General features: G+C 51.6%; 1 protein-coding gene across 1 annotated transcript; it reads left to right on the top strand.

The window, feature by feature from the left end:
• The first annotated feature begins 12522 nt into the window (after positions 1-12522).
• Positions 12523-14200, top strand: LYRM2 (LYR motif containing 2). The gene is made up of 3 exons (XM_073657935.1): positions 12523-12678; positions 13677-13817; positions 13912-14200. Exons 1-3 carry the CDS (start codon positions 12640-12642, stop codon positions 13990-13992), a joined length of 261 nt encoding a protein of 86 aa, XP_073514036.1. The 5' UTR covers positions 12523-12639; the 3' UTR covers positions 13993-14200.
• The last annotated feature ends 2791 nt before the right edge of the window (positions 14201-16991 follow it).

The following is a 16991-nucleotide window of genomic DNA, read 5'->3' as shown; positions in this document are numbered from 1 at the left end:
TCGGGTATCGCACAGGAGAGGATTAGATACACCACAGCTCCGTTATCACACAGGAGAGGATTAGATACACCGCAGCTCGGGTATCGCACAGGAGAGGATTAGATACATCACAGCTCCGGTATCGCACAGGAGAGGATTAGATACACCGCAGATCGGGTATCGCACAGGAGAGGATTAGATACATCACAGCTCCGGTATCGCACAGGAGAGGATTAGATACACCACAGCTCCGGTATCACACAGGGGAGGATTAGATACGCCGCAGCTCCGGTATCGCACAGGAGAGGATTAGATACATCACAGCTCCGGTATCGCACAGGAGAGGATTAGATACATCACAGCTCCGGTATCGCACAGGAGAGGATTAGATACATCACAGCTCCGGTATCACACAGGAGAGGATTGGATACACCGCAGCTCCGGTATCACACAGGAGAGGATTAGATACACCACAGCTCCAGTATAGCACAGGAGAGGATTAGATACACCGCAGCTCCGGTATCACACAGGAGAGGATTAGATACACCGCAGCTCCGGTATCACACAGGAGAGGATTAGATACACCGCAGCTCCGGTATCACACAGGAGAGGATTAGATACACCGCAGCTCGGGTATCGCACAGGAGAGGATTAGATACACCGCAGCTCGGGTATCGCACAGGAGAGGATTAGATACACCGCAGCTCCGGTATCACACAGGAGAGGATTAGATACACCGCAGCTCGGGTATCGCACAGGAGAGGATTAGATACATCACAGCTCCGGTATCACACAGGAGAGGATTAGATACATCACAGCTCCGGTATCACACAGGAGAGGATTGGATACACCGCATCTCCGGTATCACACAGGAGAGGATTAGATACACCACAGCTCCAGTATAGCACAGGAGAGGATTAGATACATCACAGCTCCGGTATCACACAGGAGAGGATTAGATACATCACAGCTCCGGTATCACACAGGAGAGGATTAGATGCATCACAGCTCCGGTATCACACAGGAGAGGATTAGATACACCGCAGATCGGGTATCGCACAGGAGAGGATTAGATACACCACAGCTCCGGTATCACACAGGAGAGGATTAGATACACCGCAGCTCGGGTATCGCACAGGAGAGGATTAGATACATCACAGCTCTGGTATCACACAGGAGAGGATTAGATATATCACAGCTCCGGTATCGCACAGGAGAGGATTAGATACACCACAGCTCCGGTATCACACAGGAGAGGATTAGATACACCGCAGCTCCGGTATCACACAGGAGAGGATTAGATACACCGCAGCTCGGGTATCGCACAGGAGAGGATTAGATACATCACAGCTCTGGTATCACACAGGAGAGGATTAGATATATCACAGCTCCGGTATCGCACAGGAGAGGATTAGATACACCACAGCTCCGGTATCGCACAGGAGAGGATTAGATACACCACAGCTCCGGTATCACACAGGATAGGATTAGATACACCGCAGCTCCGGTATCACACAGGAGAGGATTAGATACACCACAGCTCCGGTATCACACAGGATAGGATTAGATACACCGCAGCTCCGGTATCACACAGGAGAGGATTAGATACACCGCAGCTCCGGTATCGCACAGGAGAGGATTAGATACACCGCAGCTCCGGTATCACACAGGAGAGGATTAGATACACCGCAGCTCTGGTATCACACAGGAGAGGATTAGATACACCGCAGCTCCGGTATCACACAGGAGAGGATTAGATACACCACAGCTCCGGTATCACACAGGAGAGGATTAGATACACCGCAGCTCGGGTATCGCACAGGAGAGGATTAGATACACCACAGCTCCGGTATCACACAGGAGAGGATTAGATACACCGCAGCTCCGGTATCGCACAGGAAAGGATTAGATACACCACATCTCCGGTATCACACAGGAGAGGATTAGATACACCGCAGCTCCAGTATAGCACAGGAGAGGATTAGATACACCACAGCTCCGTTATCACATAGGAGAGGATTGGATACACCGCAGCTCCAGTATAGCACAGGAGAGGATTGGATACACCGCAGCTCGGGTATCACACAGGAGAGGATTAGATACACCGCAGCTCGGGTATCGCACAGGAAAGGATTAGATACACCGCAGCTCCGGTATCACACAGGAGAGGATTGGATACACCGCAGCTCCGGTATCACACAGGAGAGGATTAGATACATCACAGCTCCGGTATCACACAGGAGAGGATTAGATACACCGCAGCTCGGGTATCACACAGGAGAGGATTAGATACACCGCAGCACGGGTATCGCACAGGAGATGATTAGATACACCGCAGCTCCGGTATCACACAGGAGAGGATTAGATACACCACAGCTCCGGTATCACATAGGAGAGGATTAGATACACCGCAGCTCGGGTATCGCACAGGAGAGGATTAGATACACCACAGCTCCGGTATCGCACAGGAGAGGATTAGATACATCACAGCTCCGGTATCACACAGGAGAGGATTAGATACATCACAGCTCCGGTATCACACAGGAGAGGATTAGATACACGGCTCAGCAGACAGTATCACACAGGAGAGGATTAGATACACGGCTCAGCAGACAGTATCACACAGGAGAGGATTAGATACACCGCAGCTCCGGTATCACACAGGAGAGGATTAGATACATCACAGCTCCGGTATCGCACAGGAGAGGATTAGATACACCGCAGCTCCGGTATCACACAGGAGAGGATTGGATACACCGCAGCTTCGGTATCACACAGGAGAGGATTAGATACATCACAGCTCTGGTATCGCACAGGAGAGGATTAGATACATCACAGCTCTGGTATCGCACAGGAGAGGATTAGATACATCACAGCTCCGGTATCACACAGGAGAGGATTGGATACACCGCAGCTTCGGTATCACACAGGAGAGGATTAGATACATCACAGCTCCGGTATCACACAAGAGAGGATTAGATACATCACAGCTCCGGTATCACACAGGAGAGGATTAGATACACGGCTCAGCAGACAGTATCACACAGGAGAGGATTAGATACACGGCTCAGCAGACAGTATCACACAGGAGAGGATTAGATACACCGCAGCTCCGGTATCACACAGGAGAGGATTAGATACATCACAGCTCCGGTATCGCACAGGAGAGGATTAGATACACCGCAGCTCCGGTATCACACAGGAGAGGATTAGATACATCACAGCTCTGGTATCGCACAGGAGAGGATTAGATACATCACAGCTCCGGTATCACACAGGAAAGGATTAGATACACCGCAGCTCCGGTATCACACAGGAGAGGATTAGATACACAACAGCTCCGGTATCACACAGGAGAGGATTAGATACACCGCAGCTCGGTATCACACAGGAGAGGATTAGATACACCGCAGATCGGGTATCGCACAAAAGAGGATTAGATACATCACAGCTCCGGTATCGCACAGGAGAGGATTAGATACACCGCAGGTCCGGTATCACACAGGAGAGGATTAGATACACCACAGCTCCGGTATCACACAGGGGAGGATTAGATACGCCGCAGCTCCGGTATCGCACAGGAGAGGATTAGATACATCACAGCTCCGGTATCGCACAGGAGAGGATTAGATACATCACAGCTCCGGTATCGCACAGGAGAGGATTAGATACATCACAGCTCCGGTATCACACAGGAGAGGATTGGATACACCGCAGCTCCGGTATCACACAGGAGAGGATTAGATACACCACAGCTCCAGTATAGCACAGGAGAGGATTAGATACACCGCAGCTCCGGTATCACACAGGAGAGGATTAGATACACCGCAGCTCCGGTATCACACAGGAGAGGATTAGATACACCGCAGCTCCGGTATCACACAGGAGAGGATTAGATACACCGCAGCTCGGGTATCGCACAGGAGAGGATTAGATACACCGCAGCTCGGGTATCGCACAGGAGAGGATTAGATACATCACAGCTCCGGTATCGCACAGGAGAGGATTAGATACATCACAGCTCCGGTATCACACAGGAGAGGATTAGATACACCGCAGATCGGGTATCGCACAGGAGAGGATTAGATACACCACAGCTCCGGTATCACACAGGAGAGGATTAGATACACCGCAGCTCGGGTATCGCACAGGAGAGGATTAGATACATCACAGCTCCGGTATCGCACAGGAGAGGATTAGATACATCACAGCTCCGGTATCGCACAGGAGAGGATTAGATACATCACAGCTCCGGTATCACACAGGAGAGGATTGGATACACCGCAGCTCCGGTATCACACAGGACAGGATTAGATACACCACAGCTCCAGTATAGCACAGGAGAGGATTAGATACACCGCAGCTCCGGTATCACACAGGAGAGGATTAGATACACCGCAGCTCCGGTATCACACAGGAGATGATTAGATACACCGCAGCTCCGGTATCACACAGGAGAGGATTAGATACACCACAGCTCCGGTATCACACAGGAGAGGATTGGATACACCGCAGCTCCGGTATCACACAGGAGAGGATTAGATACACCACAGCTCCGGTATCACACAGGAGAGGATTAGATACACCACAGCTCCGGTATCACACAGGAGAGGATTAGATACACCGCAGCTCCGGTATCACACAGGAGAGGATTAGATACACCGCAGCTCCGGTATCACACAGGAGAGGATTGGATACACCACAGCTCCAGTATAGCACAGGAGAGGATTAGATACATCACAGCTCCGGTATCACACAGGAGAGGATTAGATACACCGCAGCTCGGGTATAGCACAGGAGAGGATTAGATACACCGCAGCTCCGGTATCACACAGGAGAGGATTAGATACACCGCAGCTCCGGTATCACACAGGAGAGGATTAGATACATCACAGCTCCGGTATCACACAGGAGAGGATTGGATACACCACAGCTCCAGTATAGCACAGGAGAGGATTAGATACATCACAGCTCCGGTATCACACAGGAGAGGATTAGATACACCGCAGCTCGGGTATAGCACAGGAGAGGATTAGATACACCGCAGCTCCGGTATCACACAGGAGAGGATTAGATACACCGCAGCTCCGGTATCACACAGGAGAGGATTAGATACACCGCAGCTCCGGTATCACACAGGAGAGGATTAGATACACCGCAGCTCGGGTATCGCACAGGAGAGGATTAGATACACCACAGCTCCGGTATCACACAGGAGAGGATTAGATACACCGCAGATCGGGTATCGCACAGGAGAGGATTAGATACACCACAGCTCCGTTATCACACAGGAGAGGATTAGATACACCGCAGCTCGGGTATCGCACAGGAGAGGATTAGATACACCACAGCTCCGGTATCACACAGGAAAGGATTAGATACATCACAGCTCCGGTATCGCACAGGAGAGGATTAGATACACCACAGCTCCGGTATCACACAGGAGAGGATTAGATACACCGCAGCTCCGGTATCACACAGGAGAGGATTAGATACACCGCAGCTCCGGTATCACACAGGATAGGATTAGATACACCGCAGCTCCGGTATCACACAGGAGAGGATTAGATACACCGCAGCTCCGGTATCGCACAGGAGAGGATTAGATACACCGCAGCTCCGGTATCACACAGGAGAGGATTAGATACACCGCAGCTCCGGTATCACACAGGAGAGGATTAGATACACCGCAGCTCCGGTATCACACAGGAGAGGATTAGATACACCACAGCTCCGGTATCACACAGGAGAGGATTAGATACACCGCAGCTCGGGTATCGCACAGGAGAGGATTAGATACACCACAGCTCCGGTATCACACAGGAGAGGATTAGATACACCGCAGCTCCGGTATCGCACAGGAAAGGATTAGATACACCACAGCTCCGGTATCACACAGGAGAGGATTAGATACACCGCAGCTCCAGTATAGCACAGGAGAGGATTAGATACACCACAGCTCCGGTATCACATAGGAGAGGATTGGATACACCGCAGCTCGGGTATCGCACAGGAAAGGATTAGATACACCACAGCTCCAGTATAGCACAGGAGAGGATTAGATACACCGCAGCTCCAGTATAGCACAGGAGAGGATTGGATACACCGCAGCTCGGGTATCACACAGGAGAGGATTAGATACACCGCAGCTCGGGTATCGCACAGGAAAGGATTAGATACACCGCAGCTCCGGTATCACACAGGAGAGGATTAGATACACCGCAGCTCCGGTATCACACAGGAAAGGATTAGATACATCACAGCTCTGGTATCACACAGGAGAGGATTAGATACACCACAGCTCCAGTATCACACAGGAGAGGATTAGATACACCACAGCTCCGGTATCACACAGGAGAGGATTAGATACACCGCAGCTCCGGTATCACACAGGAGAGGATTAGATACACCGCAGCTCCGGTATCACACAGGAGAGGATTAGATACACCGCAGCTCCGGTATCACACAGGAGAGGATTAGATACACCGCAGCTCCGGTATCACACAGGAGGATTAGATACACCGCAGCTCCGGTATCACACAGGAGAGGATTAGATACACCGCAGCTCCGGTATCACACAGGAGAGGATTAGATACACCGCAGCTCCGGTATCACACAGGAGAGGATTAGATACACCGCAGCTCCGGTATCACACAGGAGAGGATTAGATACACCGCAGCTCCGGTATCACACAGGAGAGGATTAGATACATCGCAGCTCCGGTATCACACAGGAGAGGATTAGATACACCGCAGCTCCGGTATCACACCGGAGAGGATTAGATACACCGCAGCTCCGGTATCACACCGGAGAGGATTAGATACACCGCAGCTCCGGTATCACACAGGGGAGGATTAGATACACCGCAGCTCCGGTATCACACAGGGGAGGATTAGATACACCGCAGCTCCGGTATCACACAGGGGAGGATTAGATACACCGCAGCTCCGGTATCACACAGGAGAGGATTAGATACACCACAGCTCCGGTATCACACAGGGGAGGATTAGATACATCACAGCTCCGGTATCGCACAGGAGAGGATTAGATACACCGCAGCTCCGGTATCACACAGGAGAGGATTAGATACATCACAGCTCCGGTATCACACAGGAGAGGATTAGATACACCACAGCTCCGGTATCACACAGGAGAGGATTAGATACACCACAGCTCCGGTATCACACAGGGGAGGATTAGATACACCACAGCTCCGGTATCACACAGGAGAGGATTAGATACATCACAGCTCCGGTATCGCACAGGAGAGGATTAGATACACCGCAGCTCCGGTATCACACAGGAAAGGATTAGATACACCGCAGCTCCGGTATCACACAGGAGAGGATTAGATACACCACAGCTCCGGTATCACACAGGAGAGGATTAGATACACCGCAGCTCCGGTATCACACAGGAGAGGATTAGATACATCACAGCTCCGGTATCACACAGGAGAGGATTAGATACACCACAGCTCCGGTATCACACAGGATAGGATTAGATACACCGCAGCTCCGGTATCACACAGGAGAGTATTAGATACACCACAGCTCCGGTATCACACAGGGGAGGATTAGATACACCACAGCTCCGGTATCACACAGGAGAGGATTAGATACACCACAGCTCCGGTATCACACAGGATAGGATTAGATACATCACAGCTCCGGTATCGCACAGGAGAGGATTAGATACACCGCAGCTCCGGTATCACACAGGAGAGGATTAGATACATCACAGCTCCGGTATCGCACAGGAGAGGATTAGATACACCGCAGCTCCGGTATCACACAGGAAAGGATTAGATACATCACAGCTCCGGTATCGCACAGGAGAGGATTAGATACACCACAGCTCCGGTATCGCACAGGAGAGGATTAGATACACCACAGCTCCGGTATCACACAGGAGAGGATTAGATACACCGCAGCTCCGGTATCGCACAGGAGAGGATTAGATACATCACAGCTCCGGTATCACACAGGAGAGGATTAGATACACCACAGCTCCGGTATCGCACAGGAGAGGATTAGATACACCGCAGCTCCGGTATCACACAGGAGAGGATTAGATACACCGCAGCTCCGGTATCACACAGGAGAGGATTAGATACACCGCAGCTCCGGTATCGCACAGGAGAGGATTAGATACATCACAGCTCCGGTATCACACAGGAGAGGATTAGATACACCACAGCTCCGGTATCACACAGGATAGGATTAGATACATCACAGCTCCGGTATCGCACAGGAGAGGATTAGATACACCACAGCTCCGGTATCGCACAGGAGAGGATTAGATACATCACAGCTCCGGTATCACACAGGGGAGGATTAGATACACCACAGCTCCGGTATCACACAGGAGAGGATTAGATACACCACAGCTCCGGTATCACACAGGGGAGGATTAGATACACCACAGCTCCGGTATCACACAGGAGAGGATTAGATACACCACAGCTCCGGTATCACACAGGAGAGGATTAGATACACCGCAGCTCCGGTATCACACAGGAAAGGATTAGATACATCACAGCTCCGGTATCGCACAGGAGAGGATTAGATACACCACAGCTCCGGTATCGCACAGGAGAGGATTAGATACATCACAGCTCCGGTATCACACAGGAGAGGATTAGATACATCACAGCTCCGGTATCGCACAGGAGAGGATTAGATACACCACAGCTCCGGTATCGCACAGGAGAGAATTAGATACACCACAGCTCCGGTATCGCACAGGAGAGGATTAGATACATCACAGCTCCGGTATCACACAGGAGAGGATTGGATACACCGCAGCTCCTGTATCACACAGGAGAGGATTAGATACATCACAGCTCCGGTATCACACAGGAGAGGATTAGATACACCACAGCTCCGGTATCACACAGGAGAGGATTAGATACATCACAGCTCCGGTATCACACAGGAGAGGATTAGATACATCACAGCTCCGGTATCGCACAGGAGAGGATTAGATACACCACAGCTCCGGTATCACACAGGAGAGGATTGGATACATCACAGCTCCGGTATCACACAGGAGAGGATTAGATACATCACAGCTCCGGTATCGCACAGGAGAGGATTAGATACATCACAGCTCCGGTATCACACAGGAGAGGATTAGATACACCACAGCTCCGGTATCACACAGGAGAGGATTAGATACATCACAGCTCCGGTATCACACAGGAGAGGATTAGATACATCACAGCTCCGGTATCGCACAGGAGAGGATTAGATACATCACAGCTCCGGTATCGCACAGGAGAGGATTAGATACATCACAGCTCCGGTATCACACAGGAGAGGATTAGATACACCACAGCTCCGGTATCGCACAGGAGAGGATTAGATACACCGCAGCTCCGGTATCGCACAGGAGAGGATTAGATACACCACAGCTCCGGTATCACACAGGAGAGGATTAGATACACCGCAGCTCCGGTATCGCACAGGAGAGGATTAGATACATCACAGCTCCGGTATCACACAGGAGAGGATTAGATACACCACAGCTCCGGTATCGCACAGGAGAGGATTAGATACATCACAGCTCCGGTATCGCACAGGAGAGGATTAGATACACCACAGCTCCGGTATCACACAGGAGAGGATTAGATACATCACAGCTCCGGTATCACACAGGAGAGGATTAAATACATCACAGCTCCGGTATCACACAGGAGAGGATTAGATACACCACAGCTCCGGTATCGCACAGGAGAGGATTAGATACACCGCAGCTCCGGTATCGCACAGGAGAGGATTAGATACATCACAGCTCCGGTATCGCACAGGAGAGGATTAGATACACCGCAGCTCCGGTATCGCACAGGAGAGGATTGGATACACCGCAGCTCCGGTATCGCACAGGAGAGAATTAGATACATCACAGCTCCAGTATCACACAGGAGAGGATTAGATACATCACAGCTCCGGTATCACACAGGAGAGGATTAGATACATCACAGCTCCGGTATCACACAGAAGAGGATTAGATACACCACAGCTCCGGTATCACACAGGAGAGGATTAGATACACCGCAGCTCCGGTATCACACAGGAGAGGATTGGATACACCGCAGCTCCGGTATCGCACAGGAGAGGATTGGATACACCGCAGCTCCGGTATCACACAGGAGAGGATTGGATACACCGCAGCTCCGGTATCGCACAGGAGAGGATTGGATACACCGCAGCTCCGGTATCGCACAGGAGAGAATTAGATACACCACAGCTCCGGTATCACACAGGAGAGGATTGGATACACCGCAGCTCCGGTATCGCACAGGAGAGGATTGGATACACCGCAGCTCCGGTATCACACAGGAGAGGATTGGATACACCGCAGCTCCGGTATCGCACAGGAGAGGATTGGATACACCGCAGCTCCGGTATCGCACAGGAGAGAATTAGATACATCACAGCTCCAGTATCACACAGGAGAGGATTAGATACATCACAGCTCCAGTATCACACAGGAGAGGATTAGATACATCACAGCTCCAGTATCACACAGGAGAGGATTAGATACATCACAGCTCCGGTATCGCACAGGAGAGGATTAGATACATCACAGCTCCGGTATCAAACAGGAGAGGATTGGATACACCGCAGCTCCGGTATCGCACAGGAGAGAATTAGATACATCACAGCTCCAGTATCACACAGGAGAGGATTAGATACATCACAGCTCCGGTATCGCACAGGAGAGGATTAGATACACCGCAGCTCCGGTATCGCACAGGAGAGGATTAGATACATCACAGCTCCGGTATCACACAGGAGAGGATTAGATACACCACAGCTCCGGTATCGCACAGGAGAGGATTAGATACATCACAGCTCCGGTATCGCACAGGAGAGGATTAGATACACCACAGCTCCGGTATCACACAGGAGAGGATTAGATACATCACAGCTCCGGTATCGCACAGGAGAGGATTAGATACATGACAGCTCCGGTATCACACAGGAGAGGATTAGATACATCACAGCTCCAGTATAGCACAGGAGAGGATTAGATACACCACAGCTCCGGTATCACACAGGAGAGGATTAGATACATGACAGCTCCGGTATCGCACAGGAGATGATTAGATACATCACAGCTCCGGTATCACACAGGAAAGGATTATATACACCGCAGCTCCGGTATCACACAGGAGAGGATTAGATACACCGCAGCTCCGGTATCACACAGGAGAGGATTAGATACACCGCAGCTCGGGTATCGCACAGGAGAGGATTAGATACATCACAGCTCCGGTATCACACAGGAGAGGATTAGATACATCACAGCTCCGGTATCACACAGGAGAGGATTAGATACATCACAGCTCCGGTATCACACAGGAGAGGATTAGATACACCGCAGCTCCGGTATCACACAGGAGAGGATTAGATACACCACAGCTCCGGTATCACACAGGAGAGGATTATATACACCGCAGCTCCGGTATCACACAGGAGAGGATTAGATACACCGCAGCTCCGGTATCACACAGGAGAGGATTAGATACACCGCAGCTCCGGTATCACACAGGAGAGGATTAGATACATCACAGCTCCGGTATCACACAGGAGAGGATTAGATACATCACAGCTCCGGTATCACACAGGAGAGGATTAGATACACCGCAGCTCCGGTATCACACAGGAGAGGATTAGATACATCACAGCTCCAGTATCACACAGGAGAGAATTAGATACACCACAGCTCCGGTATCACACAGGAGAGGATTAGATACATCACAGCTCCGGTATCGCACAGGAGAGGATTAGATACACCACAGCTCCGGTATCGCACAGGAGAGGATTAGATACATCACAGCTCCGGTATCGCACAGGAGAGGATTAGATACATCACAGCTCCGGTATCACACAGGAGAGAATTAGATACATCACAGCTCCGGTATCGCACAGGAGAGGATTAGATACACCACAGCTCCGGTATCGCACAGGAGAGGATTAGATACACCACAGCTCCGGTATCACACAGGAGAGGATTAGATACATCACAGCTCCGGTATCGCACAGGAGAGGATTAGATACGCCGCAGCTCCGGTATCGCACAGGAGAGGATTAGATACACCGCAGCTCCGGTATCACACAGGAGAGGATTAGATACATCACAGCTCCGGTATCACACAGGAGAGGATTAGATACATCACAGCTCCGGGATCACACAGGAGAGGATTAGATACACCACAGCTCCGGTATCACACAGGAGAGGATTAGATACACCGCAGCTCCGGTATCACACAGGAGAGGATTAGATACACCGCAGCTCCGGTATCACACAGGAGAGGATTAGATACATCACAGCTCCGGTATCACACAGGAGAGGATTGGATACACCGCAGCTCCGGTATCACACAGGAGAGGATTAGATACATCACAGCTCCGGTATCACACAGGAGAGGATTGGATACACCGCAGCTCCGGCATCACACTGCTCTGTGCGGAGTCATCTCCCTCCTGTGGTCACATTGCGGAAGTACATGAGCTGTAGATCTCAGCCGGGTTCGCGCCTGCGCATTGCTGACAGAGTGACAGATTTCTGAGTAAATCTTATGTGTTGGTCTCCAATAAAATGGCGGCGGCTTGAGGAAGGTCACGTGACCCGAGAGGCGAGAGATCTGTTATGGCTTCGCGGATACCGGTGGCTCCGACCCTGAGACAGGTGAGAGGAGCCGGCTGGGGGTATACAGGGGGACATAGAGGGTATACAGGGGGACATAGAGGGTATACAGGGGGACATAGAGGGTATACAGGGGAGCATAGAGGGTATACAGAGGAGGATAGAGGGTATACAGGGGGACATAGAGGGTATACAGGGGGACATAGAGGGTATACAGGGGGACATAGAGGGTATACAGGGGAGCATAGAGTGTAGACAGGGGGGGATAGAGTGTAGACGGGGGGGGATAGAGTGTAGACGGGGGGGGATAGAGTGTAGACAGGGGGGGATAGAGTGTAGACAGGGGGGGATAGAGTGTAGACAGGGGGGGATAGAGTGTAGACAGGGGGGGATAGAGTGTAGACAGGGGGGGATAGAGTGTAGACAGGGGGGGATAGAGGGTATACAGGGGGACATAGAGGGTAGACAGGGGGGGATAGAGTGTAGACAGGGGGGGGATAGAGTGTAGACAGGGGGGGGATAGAGTGTAGACAGGGGGGGGATAGAGTGTAGACAGGGGGGGGATAGAGTGTAGACAGGGGGGGGATAGAGTGTAGACAGGGGGGGATAGAGTGTAGACAGGGGGGGGATAGAGTGTAGACAGGGGGACATAGAGGGTATACAGAGGAGGATAGAGGGTATACAGGGGGACATAGAGGGTATACAGAGGAGGATAGAGGGTATACAGGGGGACATAGAGGGTATACAGGGGGACATAGAGTGTAGACAGGGGGAGGATAGAGTGTAGACAGGGGGAGGATAGAGTGTAGACAGGGGGGGGATAGAGTGTAGACAGGGGGAGGATAGAGTGTAGACAGGGGGGGATAGAGGGTATACAGAGGGAGATAGAGGGTAGACTGGTGGGATAAAGGGTATACAGGGATGGTACTGTGTGTGTGTGGGGGGGAGGGGAATTATACACAGGGGTGGTCCTCCTGCTGCCCCATTACCCCGCTGTCACATCTCGGGGTCCGTGTGCCATCATTCCTTTGTGCCCCCAGTTCCTGGTCCGGCAGCGGGTGCTGGGCCTGTACAGGAGGATCCTCCGCACTGTTCGCCGTATCCCGGACCCCGCGGACCGCAACTATGTGAGGGAGTGGGCCCGGAGGGAGTTTCGTGGAAACAAGACGACCAATGATGGGGTGAGTGCGTTGATTGTGGGGTGAGTGCGTTGACGGGTCACGGTGAAGGGGCCGTCGCGGCGCTGGGATCATGTGACCTCCTGTCTTCCCGCAGATCACTATACGGATGATGATCTCTCAGGGGGAGCGGCAGCTGCAGGAGCTGGAGTGGGCACTGAAGTTGGCCAAGTCCTAGATCCATGGAAGCCGCCAATCTGTGGTCATCATCATGTCAGGGGCGGAGACCTGACCCCGGGTGTGTGGGCGTCCAGCCTGACCTGCAGTACGGTGGCTCGTCACCCCCCGGTGTACACGAGTATGGACATACCCCTGTGGACGGGAAAGGTCCCTTCCTTCTGCTCACCTTTTTTCTATGTGTACCTTATAAATCCTATATTTTTATATCTTTGTGTTTGTGTGTTTTTCTTTTTTTTTTACGTTTTCTGTGGTCCTGGGGTCACGGTGCAATGTGAAGCCTTACTGTGGTAAGGGGAGTCTGCGTGCCGTGGTGTGGGGGGAAACTGCCAGCCGTGGCGTCGGTTGGGCCCAACCATATCTATTGGTGTAGAGTCTGGTTGTGTGTGTGGAGCCTGGCTGCGGCTGGAGTCTGTGTGGGGCACAATGTGGGTAGTAGTGTGCGGGGGCCTGTTTCTAGTCTGCAGCTTTGGATCCAACCAGTAAAGTCTGAACTTCTTTGCAGTTCTCCCCCCTGGTAAAGAACAGCGTCAGCAACCATTGCCATTATAGATATTGAGAAACTACAGCTCCCAGCATTGCTTGACAGGAGCACATTTTAAGGCGGCAGTTCTGCGATGTTTCCGTGCTGCACACTCCATATCCCCCCTCAGCAGACGTCGCTGTATCCCCTCTTTCTGCCGTATTCACAGTGTAGCCGATGCTGCTACAGTGAAGTTGTGAGCGCTGCGCTCCGCCGGGCCTCCAGGCTGAGCAATGTATATCGCGTACTCCTTTATCCAGCTGACAAACCAAATCTAAAACATGAATTATATCAATAAAACCACACGATGGTGTCGAGATATCCCACCGATACAAAACCGGTGACGTCAGGACCCCAGAGACATTACAGGACTCCTGCCAGACCCTGAGCGCGGTACCACCGGACCGGAGGTTGGCACCCGCTCAATGACGTCTGCCCATGTGAAACCCTAGAAAAAGAGAGAAGGTCTAGAGGTGCAGCGCAATGAATGCCGCTATGAGCCGGAAGCAACCAAAACACAGGAGCACTGGACATAAAACCGTCCCTTGTGTTCACACCTGTCTGAACAGTGACTTGATACCTTCTGCCTCTGTTCTTTCCTGCACCGATCGACGTTCTGCCCTAAGTTCACGTTCACCTCCGTACTAGTGAACTTCCTATTAATGTTTCTCCTCTTGAGACGTTCAGCTTCCCTCATCCTTCTGATGCCTCCATGGTGGGATAACGAGTTGTATCGGAGATATGTCCTCCCTTAAGAAGGTCATTGTCACCATCCCCGCTGATGGGACGCCACCACCCCTCATACTACATATGCCGGTCCTATTGGAGGTCTCTCCTGAACACAGGACGCAGTCGTAGCGGCAGCTGTGAATTGTCCGTCTCGCCTTACTCCAGCTTCCAAGTGAACATTGATCTGGGCAGCGGGACACCGGGATCTGGGCAGCGGGACACCGGGATCTGGGCAGCGGGACACCGGGATCTGGGCAGCGGGACACCGGGATCTGGGCAGCGGGACACCGGGATCTGGGCAGCGGGACTCCGGGATCTGGGCAGCGGGACTCCGGGATCTGATCAGCGGGACTCCGGGATCTGATCAGCGGGACACTGGGATCTGATCAGCGGGACACTGGGATCTGATCAGCGGGACACTGGGATCTGATCAGCGGGACACTGGGATCTGATCAGCGGGACACTGGGATCTGATCAGCGGGACACTGGGATCTGATCAGCGGGACACCGGGATCTGGGCAGCGGGACAGTGGGATCTGAAGGAGGAGACGAGAACCGTTACCGGAATGGTAAGGACTGAATGTACACGTGTGATACAAGTGATGGGGGGACGACAGCAGGTGAAGTGTCCGGTCACACGCTGTGCTCATCCCGACCTCACGGTCAGCAGCTGATGGGCGAGGTGTAGGCCCTGATGGACGGACATGATGATAACGGCCTGCTGCGGTTTGGGTTCTTTGTAGACATTCAGTAATGTGGCATGGCGGCGTGCCAGCGCCCCGGTCAATGAATGTATTCTGTGCCCCCTAAACCATGAACTGTTCCTACTCTCTGAGCCCCTTCCAGCAACCCTGTATTTAACCCCTGATTTTCCAAGCATGTATATTGTAATTTGAGGAAAATGTTCCTAGATTATTTTTTTTTCTGCTTTTTGTTGAAATTAGAAATTTTAAAAATGAAAAGTTTTTCGTGGTTAAATTTTTTTTTTTCTATTTTTTTAATTACATTTTTTCATGTAACAATTGAATTACCTGAGCAGTAGGTCTAACGCTATGCCGAACCCTAGCCCTATCCACATCCTTGACCTGAAGCCTAGCCCTTACATTACCCCTAACCCTATCCATGTCCTTGACCTGAAGCCTAGCCCTTACACTACCCCTAACCCTATCCATGTCCTTGACCTGAAGCCTAGCCCTTACACTAACCCTAGCCCTATCCACATCCTTGACCTGAAGCCTAGCCCTTACACTAACCCTAGCCCTATCCATATCCTTGTAAGGGCTAGGCTTCAGGTCAAGGATATGGATAGGGCCAGGGTTAGGGGTAATGTAAGGGCTAGGCTTCAGGTCATTACCCCTAACACTGGCCCTATCCATATCCTTGCCCTGAAACCTAGCCCTTACACTACCCCTAACCCTATCCATATCCTTGACCTGAACGCTAGCCCTTACATTACCCCTAGCCCTATCCATATCCTTGACCTGAAGCCTAGCCCTTACATTACCCCTAACCCTATCCATATCCTTGACATGAAGCCTAGCCCTTACACTAACCCTATCCATATCCTTGACCTGAAGCCTAGCTCTTACACTACCGCTAACCCTATCCATATCCTTGACCTGAAGCCTAGCCCTTACACTACCCCTAACCCTATCCATATCCTTGACCTGAAGCCTAGCCCTTACATTAGCCCTATCCATATCCTTGACCTGAAGCCTAGCCATTACATTACCCCTAACCCTATCCAT

Source organism: Phyllobates terribilis, unplaced genomic scaffold (assembly GCF_046119375.1).
Source record: "Phyllobates terribilis strain yellow unplaced genomic scaffold, ASM4611937v1 Scaffold_1__5_contigs__length_1240528914, whole genome shotgun sequence".
Classification (NCBI taxonomy): domain Eukaryota; kingdom Metazoa; phylum Chordata; class Amphibia; order Anura; family Dendrobatidae; genus Phyllobates; species Phyllobates terribilis.
Note: the sequence above shows the minus strand (reverse complement) of the source record. Positions and strands in the feature narration are given on the sequence as shown.